Source organism: Drosophila grimshawi, unplaced genomic scaffold, assembly GCF_018153295.1.
Source record: "Drosophila grimshawi isolate 15287-2541.00 unplaced genomic scaffold, ASM1815329v1 contig_44, whole genome shotgun sequence".
NCBI classification, from domain to species: domain Eukaryota; kingdom Metazoa; phylum Arthropoda; class Insecta; order Diptera; family Drosophilidae; genus Drosophila; species Drosophila grimshawi.
Genome location: NW_025063240.1, coordinates 746,635 through 759,163, shown reverse-complemented (window position 1 = coordinate 759,163; position 12,529 = coordinate 746,635). Strand labels below are relative to the sequence as shown.

At 40.3% G+C, this 12,529-nt stretch overlaps 1 protein-coding gene across 1 annotated transcript; it reads right to left on the bottom strand.

Annotated features, from left to right (window-relative positions):
- Positions 1 to 3,032: 3,032 nt before the first annotated feature.
- On the bottom strand, positions 3,033 to 12,445 carry LOC6557301 (chitin synthase chs-2). The gene is made up of 10 exons (XM_001985526.2): positions 12,402 to 12,445; positions 12,110 to 12,348; positions 11,847 to 12,016; positions 11,237 to 11,363; positions 10,855 to 11,061; positions 9,294 to 9,469; positions 8,585 to 9,157; positions 6,763 to 7,012; positions 5,103 to 6,332; positions 3,033 to 4,315 (listed from the first exon to the last, which is right to left on the bottom strand). The coding sequence occupies exons 1-10, from the start codon at positions 12,443 to 12,445 to the stop codon at positions 3,153 to 3,155; spliced, it is 4,179 nt and encodes a 1,392-aa protein (XP_001985562.1). The 3' UTR covers positions 3,033 to 3,152.
- Between the last annotated feature and the right edge of the window lie 84 nt (positions 12,446 to 12,529).

The window sequence follows — 12,529 nt, the reverse complement described above, 5'->3', positions numbered from 1 at the left end:
CAAATATCCTGCAGCTTTCATTTAATTATTTTTACACAAACAACAACTGGAACATGAGCACCAGTGGCAAACAGAACAAGTTGGACAAGTTGGGGAAAGCTGTTTGCCAGCCACTGAGCCAGCGAGCGATCAACTCAGAATTATTTTCATAATTAAATGACATTAAAAATTAGAAAAGCAGAAACAAAAGTTTTGTTCTTGCTTTGACTGTTTGCGTGTCCCGTCGTGTCCTGGCCGCTGTCCTGGCCTGGATTGAAATTGTAAATGCATAGGAAACCCATAAAATACTATAACAAGAGCAACACTGAACCACTGCACCCCAGAGCCAACGGCCTGGGGTCAGATAAGTGCAAAATTATGTACATGCCTGCCGGTTGCATAGCTGTTGGGTTTACTGTACAAATGCCAAGCACAGCAGTACAAAAAATTGTTGCAAAGTTTTTCAATCGAATTTTGTATTTTATGTGCCGCTGCCGTTTCCGTGCCACTTTGTTTTATGTGTCCGCTGAGCGGGTTTTGTTGCGCAAGAAATGTGACTATCCATAAATATGAATAAATGTTAAATATATTTTTGCCTGTGGCTTGAACTCAACAAAACAATACTAAGTATGTGCAATGAAATAGTGTCTCTTTGGTTTCCTTCTTATGCTTACATTTAAAATAGGTCACATGAATGAACTGTAATTGAAACTAGTCAACGATTCATCTACAAAGGCAAACCACGCATTGAAATTTGAAAAATACTGCTTTTTTACTTTGTCTTCATGCCCCAGTGCATTTTTGTGCGTTGGCTTTGACTGCGGCCAGCTAATTGATTGGCCAAAAGGATCGTTATTATTTTTTTAACAAATTGCCAGATTTGTGGCAACAGAATTTGAACGTGTTGCAATTTACTTCTGTCATCTACTATATATGTTTTGTATTAAATATTTTAATAAACTACATATTTCCTTATTCAATTAAGTAAGTGAATTTTAATTTAACTACTTCATTTTATATTGCAAATTCAAATTCCTCTCAATACCTCTGAATTCCACATTTTTGTACCCTATTGATTGCCGCAGAAAAATGTTTTACCCACGCAGATTTTTAAGATATAAGCAATAAATTAAGATAATTCTAAATACAAAGTTTTTCAATCTGAAAAGAAACTTTTTCATCCTTTATCTCTTATATCCTTTTTTGCGTATATTGTGTACACTTATTTTTATTGGTTCATTTTAATGTACAACATGTTTAATTCATTTCGAAATTTCTTATTCTTGTTTACTCAGACTTTTAATTTACTTAATCGATGAAATTACATTTTCAGCTTAGGTCGCCTTTTTATACCCTGAACCCATTGAAAAACGGTAAAAAGGGTATTATGGTTTTGTGCAAATGTATGTAACAGGCAGAAGGAAGTATCTCCGACCTCTCGAAGTACATATATTCTTGATCAGGATCTACAACCGAGTCGATATAGCCATGTTCGTCCGTCCGTCGGTCCGTCCATCCATAAAGACTTCAAATTTGGAATATGGATTCTCGTATACCCGGCGCAGATCAAGTTTTCTTTATCTGATAACTATTTTTTAACTGCCTCCGTTCCGATTTCCGATAACAAAAAATACCCAAATTTTAAAGGCAGAATCTTCTAATTAAAGAATATACACATGAATATTATTGATGAACTTCGCAAATTGCATCAAGATCAGTTAAGAAACACCCAAGTTATAGTCGAAAGTATATGCTCCTATCGATCATGAGATACAAATGAGTATCAGCAGCTGCAAGCATTTTCTGTATGCATAAATATGCGAGCGCATGTGTAAGAAAAAGAAAGAAAGAGAAGAGAAAGAGATGACATGATATTCGGAGCGTGCGTAAATATGTTTTTGTGTGTATTCGTCAAAGCCCCGTTACCCAGTTACGATTGCATGTACGTATGTATGTATGTATGTATTTATGAATATTCACTTGTTTGTCGACAGTCAGTTTGGGGGCCACTTCGGGCTTGTGCATAAAAACATGCGCTGGATTCGTTTTTTGTGCCTGTGCTGTGGTTGCTATAAGACATGAATGCACTTGCACACCTGCTCACATTTAGGTGCAAAACGTTTTAAAGAGAAACTTGCCAATAAGACTATAACATATTTAACAACTAGGTTCCGGGTGCATTGTAGTCGAGCTCATTCTTAGTTGTTTTTAAATATAATATCTCAAGTTTTCAGATATTAAAAAACTATGCGGATTGAGCCAGATGCTAGTTTTTGTAACCAGTTGTTACACTTCTTCTTTTCTTTTGCATATAGCCGCCATATGATCGATCAGGGCAACTTCGGCTTATGTTCTACCGACTCGTTGGAACAATCTAAGTGTATTTAAAATTCGACGTTTACATGGCAACTATTTTACCTCGAATTCATTTCAGCTTCACCGAGTCCATCTCCCAAGTTTGGCACGGTAAGTGAATTCAGCTGTAACAAGTCTTCTCTTTTATTTTTGCAATGTTGTGCCACAAGTTGCAACTGCTTTTAATGTATGCGCATTGGCACAGTTGATTTTTTTCCATCTGTTATTGTGGGCTGACTCCAAAAAAATGAACCAAGAATATTCACTTACAAAACAGCTATATCGACACCTAGGCTAAAGAAGACACCCACCCACACACATACACACACCCACAAGTGCGCTTAAGACAGAAGGCAGCAAAAAGTTGTGCATTGCAGCAGAAACTCCATCAAATCCATGCTAATGACACTTTGATTTGCATTTCGGATTTCGCAGCCGGAGGGGCGAACTTGCTGCTTGGCTTGGCTTGGCTTGGCTTAGCGCAAAAAGCGCAGTGGAAGAGCACTTAACTGAAGCCACCGTCATGGCGACACTGATGAATGACAGAACCCTGTCATCACGCCTTCCCCTTTTCCTCCCTCCCATTCTGCCCCATACACCCCCCGATGGACCCCATCTTGTAATTATGCTAATGAGCCGCAAGACGTCCTTGTGGAAGTAAGCTTCGCTGACGACCACTTGAGTTAAATTGCAATTAATTATATTTTTTTGCCACAGGGCTTTTAAGGTTACAGAATTGCATAGTTAGTAGTATGTAGTTACGTGGGATGCACAGATAGTTAAAAGATTCACATTGTATAACACGTAATACTTGAATGCTAGAATTCACTGGTCTCGTAGCCACCATTATTGTACATTTGCATGGTGGTGTTGCTGAAACTGACTTTTTTCGCATTCAGGGGTGCAAGAGGCGGTCGCTTGCCCCTCTTCGGAGTGGGCGTGCCACTGGGCGTGGCAGCTGCGTTGACCTTGGCGACAGAGCGACGCTCCTGGAAGAGTTTAATCGATTTGCGGCTCAAATGCAGATTCTTCATGTTCAGGTCATCCTCGCTGAAGAATCGCTTCTCAAAGTTCCTAACCAGATCGCTGTAGTCGCTATGCTCCTTGTTACGCTCCTCATGCAGCCGGAAAATGGTCTGGCGACGGACCATACTCTCACGTTCCTGCCCCAACTCCAGCTCATCGTAATGATGATGCCCATCCTCGTCGTCATCGTCATCATCATCAAACAATCGCCGAGGTCGCTGCAAGCGTCGAGCTATATGGACAGCATTGCCATTCAGCTCGAGGGCGGCATCCTCGTCACTCAGCTGTCCATTGGAACGAAACCAGTCCAGTTGGGTGGCGGCCAAGAGCTGGGACATTGTCCCAAAGCGATGGAAGAACATTGCTATAAACTGTATGACCAATATAAAGCCAAAGAATATGACAAAGCACAGGCCAATGGGATCCAGTTCCTTGTACTGCCTGTAAATGCCCACCTGCAGATTGTCGCGATCGAAGGACACAAAATCTGTGGGATCGATGGGCCACTTTAGATGCAAAAACTCCTTCTTCAGCTGCAGCAGGAACACAATCAGCACAAATATTGCATTAACCATGACAAAGGCAAAGGCAACCATATTTCGCAGCTCGCTTAGATCATCGGCCATAGTTTGCTTCTGCTCCTTGCTCAGCTCCAGTGGCTTCAGATATTGCCGAATCATATCCTTCCAAAAACGTTGCTCCAACAGTGATATCTCACCCAGCTCCGATTCGATGAGTAGCGGATCATTTAACCACCCTGGCAAATAGTTATCGTGATCATTCTCATTGGACTCATCGTCAGCGTCCTTCAGCACGGGCGCCTCCCGAGTGCCCCAGGTGACATCATTCATGTTAAAAACTGAGAAGATCATCAGCAACATGTACATCGAGGGTATTGTTATGTAATAGATGACACCGCAAAACAAAGCCATAAACTCTTGAGGATGCATGAGGGCTTAAAAAAAATATAACATTTATTAAATAAAGGTAAGATTAATGGCAAATTTTAAATGTACTTATTTTTACAGATTTAAAGCTGATTTTGTTAATTTAAATCTATCAACTGCCTCAAGTGAGTCAAAAACAAGTTGTGCATACGGACAGAAATATCTCTCTTCTGTAACAGAGTATGCAAAAAAAAACACAATTTTTTATCGTTTCTGCGGTATTATTAATAATAATAAATTGTAATAATTTTGCTTAGCAATACTCGTATACTGCTTAGAAACATTTGGCTTGCAAACTTGTACAATTTCGATATCCATCAATATACATATCTCATAAGCTGAATAAAAATGCGTATTACTACAACATGTTTTCTTACTGATGAGAAAACCATAAAAATATTGCAATTTTTCAAATGCTGAATTTTAAATGATATTATTTCGATAATTACATTTAAAATAAATCCAAAATGGTAAATACAACTTAGTCGTAAAAAACACTACATGGAAAAATCTATACAGAAATTGGTTGGCTGTTCAAATAAAATGATGCGAAGAAAAGCCTGAAACAAATGTGAATATACCTGGTAGATTAAAGGCAAAGACATTGTACGGCAGCTTATGTTAATATATAACTACATAACTATAAGTGCACATTTGAAAAGTGGTACTCTATTTTGAAGACTTCGAACTAAAAATTAAATGCCAGCCGATTAACTCCGATCTACAAGGATCTTTAATCTGCGGCTTGCCTACGATAAGCGTTCTTGCTTACTTTAATTGAACTAAATGGCTTACCTGAGATGGTGATTTGAACGGCAACGAGAAGAAAGAAGAGGGAGGCAGGCGCCAGGGGACCATCCTCTAGCATTTGAACAATGATGCCGATGAGGACAGCCATCATGACGAGACAATAGAGAGCACTGACCACAAACGCGATAAGCAACTGGAATTTCTGCTTGAGATAAACGCAGCTCAGAATGAAGAGCAGAATGGGAAAGAAGTTCCAGAGGAAAGCCGTCCAAATATTTATGCTAAAGACGGCTACCAATGCGCCGACCATCATCAGAAATATGGTGCCCGGTCCGAGGACGGTGCCAATCATGAGCATGGCCTGATACATGATGTACAACGTGGATATCGAATTGTTCTTCTTCACCACAGTTCTGGCATCGCCGAGTATATCGAAGATGTTGGCAATCGTTGAGGGCACCCAGCGTCTGCGCTGATTGTAGAACTCATTAAAATACTCCGGCGAATGGGTAAATGCATCCGAGGCAGCGCAGTACTCCACCCGGGAACCCTGCTTCAGCAGCAAAGTGCAGAGCCAACGGTCCTCGCCCTGATCGTATTGCACCATCTTCATGGCCTCCGAGCTGACAAGAGTGTAACGCTTCATCACGCTGTTCTCCATGAGAGCACTGGCCCGGAACAGACTGAAGCAGCCGGGGCTGCAGAGAACACAACCAATCACATGCTCCGTGGCCTTCTGCAGCCAGTGTCCAATCGCATACTCGAATTTCTGATACCACACCATCGGTCCACGGCCCACCGGATGAATGCGACCGCAGGCGGCGCCCAGCTCATCAATCGCCTTCATGCGGTCAATGAGCAGTTGCACGGCTCGCGGCTGAAAATCGATATCCCCATCGAGGGCCAGCAGAAATGTGTTCTCCGCAATCACCGCTTTGCGCCTTGCCGACAATTGCTCCGTTTCCATGATGCGGAATCCGAGAAGATAGTACATATACATGACCTGGGACCAGCGCTTCTTGTGCCGCACTTTGTCCTTGTTCTTCAAGTGGGCGACCATTTTGGTGCGTCCGGGCAGTGTCCAGACCAGGCGACCGCCATACGGTGTCTCAATCTTCAATGGCGGCTTGATTTTAATAATAACGCCATAAATCTCGAAGGCCGCCTTGTCAATGGTGCGTGTCAATGTCTTCACATATTCGTTTAGTGGCGGGTTCCTTTTGTTCTTGCAATGCTGCTCGTCCAGCACAAAAGCATCGTCGAAGAAAATGTTCGCTACAGGTGTGAAGCAGATAGAAAGAGACAGAGAGAGCGTGAGAGAGTGAGAGATAGAGATGGAGAGAGATTTGACTGCGTAAGTAGTCGTAAGCTTGTCAAACAAAGACTGGGCAAATTTATGGCCCATACTGTCTGGCTTCTCAACTTTTGGCTGGACGCCATTTTGGCAACTGAATGCAAGAAAATGAAGACGCCAAATACTACAAATAGTGTACAAATCTATAGCAAGCAAGCTTTTATGCAGCACCGCATTTGGCTGGCACAAATTTCGAATTTGGCAGCCTTTTTTTTTTTTGTTGTTAGCAAATACATTTTTAATATGCATATCAATGCGACGACAGCAGGACACTCGAAAGTAATGGGAGTCCTTGCTTATGCAAAGTTTCTCTGAAGATGCAAAACAGTTGCACTTTATATATTTACATACTTTCCAATTCATAGTATTCATCATCCGCTTTGCCGCCGTTTAGATGCGTTTTTGCCATTCGTCGTGCGCATTGATCCTCATCCAAGCGTACAATTGATTTCAGAAATTCCATCATCTCATCCTCGGTCTCATGCCACATTGTTGCACAGACAATCAGTTGCGGTATTTTGTCCGCCTCCTGTATATCCCGACTGGCATTTATGTCGGATGCCAGCGCCAAAACAGGATCTCTTGGTTCCGTCAAGTCGCTCTGTGTGTGTATGCAGAAATATATGTTTATTTGAAAATATATGCAGTATTCACAGGACAAAATATTTGCCAAGAGATTTCTCTTCGCGCATTAAAAAAAGAAAGAAGAAAAACACACATAAATTTGAGAGCCGAGAACTTTTCGCTCCACAAACTCTTAAATTTATTTACATTTATCCCTTGCGCATAAGTCATCCTAAATTTCATTATGTCTGCCAACAATCAGGTCAACGGGTTCAGCGTTAAACTTCATATCTTCTCTGCAGATATCGAAGAATAATGAATTACTCAATTACTTAACTACCACACAAATAATCGCCTTGAAAATCGCCATACTTGTGGCGATAAGTTTAAGTCACCTTATTAATAAGAAAGCAAATGTCTACGAGCAGAGCAATTTAAAAACTATTGTTTCTAAAATAAGAGCTTACATTTATTTTTATAAATATTTATTATATTATTTTAATTTCTTTTCGTATGTTTAAAAATTATTTCTAAAACCAGAAGATTTTCAATCCGAATTTTATTTCTGAGTCCAGTTTGAATTCTTGTCTTTTATTAATTGTAAGGCATCTTTAGACAAATATAGATGCAAAATAATGAATATAAAGTTTGTAAGTAATCTGTTCTCGGTTTTCTAATATTTATTTTAATTAATATCCTGACATAAGATCGCATATTATGTGCACTCTGAACGTCTGTAAATTCTAATAAGGCAAAACACAAACAAAACAATATCTCTAACTTTATCTAGAAGTGTAGCTACATTTCTAATCCTTAAGCAAACATTCGAAATTTGTTGATTATCAACCAAACTATTCAATTCCACATGCCAAAACTACATTCTTGATGCGCTTAAAGCGTTACAACCCTTTCAAATACATAATTCGCTATAATTATAATTAACAATCTCAAAAATCATCATATGCGACTTTATTTTAATTAGTTTTGCCCATTTGTGGTACCCTTTGGAGCCAACCCCTTTGACAACTAACAAAAATTCCTTCTGAACCGCAGGGAGGCAAAATTGTAACACTTTTAATTAAGTTCGCATTGACGAAAACCTACGCCACGAAAATTTCACTGTAAATGTGTGAATACATTCATATATGTAAACAGAGACAGGAACAGGAACAGGGGCAGGCACCTACAAAGAGCACACAAAATATTTTCCCCCAAACTTTGCAGTTTCCCCGTCATTTAACTTAATTACATTGCCTGACATTCGAAGCGAAACACGACACAGTCAAAGAGTCCTGCGCAAATATATGTGAGATTGAGAGATTGAGGAACGGAGCTGAGACGTAGACGTAGACCTGGTAGTGCGAATGGCAATGGGAATGGGAATGGGAATGGGAATGGGAGTGTGTGAGGGCGTGGCCGTGGCCGGGGGATACCGCCCTAATAATGAGAGGCAGCATAACTGCAAACGCCTCCAAGTTGGCTGGATGATTGATGTTAATGCCTGATTACAATAATTCATTAACATGAACTTCAAGTCACACATTTGCCAACGTCATGCGCAATTAGTTGCTGCCTGGGCAGAGTAAGGGTACTCCACCTCGTTACCCACCTTGATGGCGAAGTACTCATCGCTCCAGTCGAGAATGCGTCGATTCATTATGGAGCACTGGTCCACCAGCAAGCCACAGTACCAGGGACACACATACAGCTTCTCGGTGGGTGCATTCCGATCATTTCTCGGCCGCCAGATGTGCAGGCAAGTCCAAATCTGTGCCAGCAACCAGAGTGGCCACAGCCACAGGGCATATTCCAGGCTGCGAGTTCCCAGCTCCTCCAGATTCTCTCCCAGTGCCTGCAGCGTCAGGTAGTCAGGGATTAGGCCGTGCAGCCAGCAGATATTCGAGGCACGCATTTGTGCCAGAATCGTGGCCACAGCAACGGTAACTGGCGTTGCCAAACTGAGCGGCAGCGCATAGCTGAAATGCTGTATTTTTATCTTGCACGCAAACTTGCCGAAAATGTGGCACAAATACGCAGCGCCAACTTGCAGCAGGACCGCGTAAATGACGGCTCTGCTATTCGACTGGAGCGTATATTGGGCTCTTGGTGAGGATTTGATTAACGAGCTGCCATTGTTGGACGCGTGTGCCAAATTAACCGTATCTTGCAAGCCATCCCAGTGCTGGAATTTCGACAGTCAAACTCAAAGTCAAAGCAACAACAGCAACAACAACAACAGCAACAACAAGAACAGCAACAACAACAACAGCAACAACAACAACGCAAACACATCTCAACCTAATGAGCTTTTTACATACCGTTAGTGTTATGGCATGCGCTTGCCACGCCTTGAAAAACAGTGTGAAATACTCGATAAAGCTCTCGCCATGCAACAGAAAACCCATCAGTCCAAAGACCACAATTTTCAGAGGCGCCAAATACAGATAGGTGTGGTAACGGGAGCGTGTGCACCTTATAGTGCGTATAATGTAGGCTGCGAATGGATCAACGGAATCAATTAATTAACTGTTTTAATGGTATTGTGTAACTAGAACAATCTGTCTTAACACCCTGTAGACTCACTAAGTACTGCTAGATATAAGGGCTAATCAACTAGATAAGCTATACGATTTATTGTTTAGTCTAGTCTAGTTTAGGGTGTTCAAACACACATTAAGAAATAAACATGGTATTTCCGAAGATAACTCACCTTATTATTGAAAAGTATTTTTCTAAAAACCCGAGGTTTTCTCTTATTAATTTCAGGGTACATATTTTTAAAATTTAGGTCAAATTTGTTTCTTATTACCTCTTTTGCGAATTATATTGTTAATGAACATTTTTCCTTTTAGATTTCATATATTGCAATATTTTAGATAGTGTATAGAAAAGATAGATGTTAAGAAATATAATTAGGAATGAGCTTCTAAAATAGGTACATAATAAATGACTTTCCAATGTTAAGAATCCTTTTCGTATATTCAGAAAACATTTCTGAAAACCTAGAGCAAAAATGTATTTTAATTTTAAGTCGATTTTCTAAATTTCAGGTCGAATTTTTTTCTGAGTGTATTTATATTTATAAATTTAAATTTAAATAAGTTAGCAACGCACAAAATGTAATTTAATTAATTAACACCACCAACAAAAACCTTTAATTAAAGTTGATGGTTTAATAGTCGAGTCAATTTTCTATACACAGTTGATTCCACGCCAAAATAAAGTTTTAACCAATCATTGAAGCAACTGCCCCTTTAATCTTGCTAGGTGGCAAAAAGAAAGCAAATACATACAAAACTTAATCAATTTTTATATTGATCTTCGAAAGCGAGCTTAAACATTGAAGGATGGCAAACAAAAAAAAGTTGCTTTTAGCTGCTTTTCCCATATTCCGAGTTTGGAGAGCGAATTATCCAAACAACCTTTTTTCTGCTCACTTACTTCCGAAACAGACTAAAACTCTAAATTAAATAGATTTTAAAACAGAAGTATGAGTGCGCTGGACAGGAGCAACAGACCAGCACATGCCATATACCCAAGTTCAAATCGCAGTGAATTTAATTAGGACAGAAGGATGGAAGGCAGCCAGAGAGAAGGACAGACGGATACCTATATCGACTCGTAGACCAGACGCAGATAAAGTCTATTTAATTTTATAAATTTCACTTGAATCCATTTCATATAAATAGGTTGAATATCTAAGACGGTAAATACTTGCGTTCGGTGTATCTCCTTGTCCAGTTTACTCTACTATAACATTCTTATCTGTTGTAATATGTACATGGAATAATTTCCAAAGTCCATACAAAGGGCACATTAAACGTTAAACTTCATTGTGCTATATAGTCTTGAAAACAAAATCAAAATCAGTTGACTCACCAATCGCTGCGTGCTTATTGGCAAAGTTCTCCCACCAGCGAAACGAGACCAATATCAAAGGTATTGCCAGCAACTGCAACTCGAGCTGCGTGGACATGGCTGGCCAAATGAGGAAGACGCTGCCCAATGATAACGCTGCCACAATTGAGGCACCATATACAACAATGTCCCCTGACTTCCAATGCAGACGAGTGCCAGTGAGTAGGTCTGCAAAACAAAGTCATACCAATAATAATAATAATAACAATAATGTTAAACGGAGAGCGCAAGGCAATCAATTTGATTGCTGTCAGTCCGCACGACAATGAGGCTGATAAGATGCAAGTTGGTATTTGATGCTTGATAGTTTGTGTGTATGTGTGTGTGTCTGTGTGTTACTCACTAAGAAGCGCCGGCACAAAGCACACACAGCAGCCCAACATCGCTCCACGCGTCATATCCAATTGGGGCAGCACGGTAAAGGTGAGCAGCGCCAGGCCAACAACATGCAACAGTTCAAACAGTGTAACCTGATTAGCAATAACAATAACAACAACAATCCAATGAGCTTATCAATCTATCAATATAAATACTACACTCAGAAAACAAGTTGGCCTAAATTGTATAAAATCACACAAAAAGAAAATTGACAATCCCAAAAATACTGTTTTTTATTTTTATATAAATTTACTATTTATTTGAAATGCATTTCTAACAATTAGATGTACCAGCCCTAATGTTTAGAAAAAATTCGACCAATATATAAACAATATTTGTCTATATATAAAATTGAAAATACTAATGATTATTCATAATAAATATAAGTAATAAAAAAGCTAATATTAGAATACTTCTAAGCCACCACACATGGGAAACAATACATTGAAAATAAGACATATTTTTTCAACATTTTAGAAAATAAAATACTTTCTGCATAATAAAGCCAAAAATATAGCGATTTACTACTCAAATTTATTTAGATTTTTTTCTGAGTGTAGTCGGGCCTTACTCACCAACACCACTTCCAGTCCGTTGGGTCGCTGCTCGCGCTTGAACATGCTGATGCGCATGGCGCGCAGAAACGTGAACAGCTCCGGTGCGGCAAAGGCAAAGATCAGGGCCCAGACCCAAGCAATCTGTTCCAGCTTGCTGGGCATGGCCATCACTTGGCCATCGAGTAGCACTGTATGAGAGTAAAGGTGATGCTCATCAAACAATGCCAGCGAATATTTTGTATACCCTTGCAGATAATATTCTATTCTTGACCTTGACTTACGGTATTTGCTGCAGACTCGCACCTGGGCATCGCCATTCGTATTACCAGCCATATAGAGATAAGTCAGCTTGGCTGCCACGCTGGAGGCCAAGACGACGGCGCATACAAAGATGTAAGTGAATAGCTTGAAGAGCTTGATGAAAAACTGCAGCTTCTTCCAGTCGGCATCGGAGCCACTTGATCGCTTCGCTGGCGGATCTTGAAATGAGTCCCACAGCGAAGGCTTATCGCGCACCTTGCTGAGGATATTAATTTTCATAATTAACTCTTTGACTCTTGAGTAAAGACTAACCGGCTGCGCAAAACATAGTCGCTGCTCTCATAGTCCGCACTCATGTCTGGCCACAATCATTGACAGCTTTCAACTGAGTCACAGCACTCTCGGCCATTATTGATGAGGCAAAGTTAAAGTTGCGAATC

What these genes read in the sequence shown, in the direction of transcription:
- LOC6557301 (XM_001985526.2), bottom strand. Translation starts at nt 12,445, where the DNA reads ATGAGTGCGGACTATGAGAGCAGCGACTATGTTTTGCGCAGCCG. An exon ending in CAATAAGCACGCAGCGATTG is followed by an intron (nt 9,470 to 10,854) that starts GTGAGTCAACTG and finishes ATCCATTCGCAG; the next exon opens with CCTACATTATACGCACTATA. An exon ending in ATGAGTACTTCGCCATCAAG is followed by an intron (nt 7,013 to 8,584) that starts GTGGGTAACGAG and finishes ATACACACACAG; the next exon opens with AGCGACTTGACGGAACCAAG.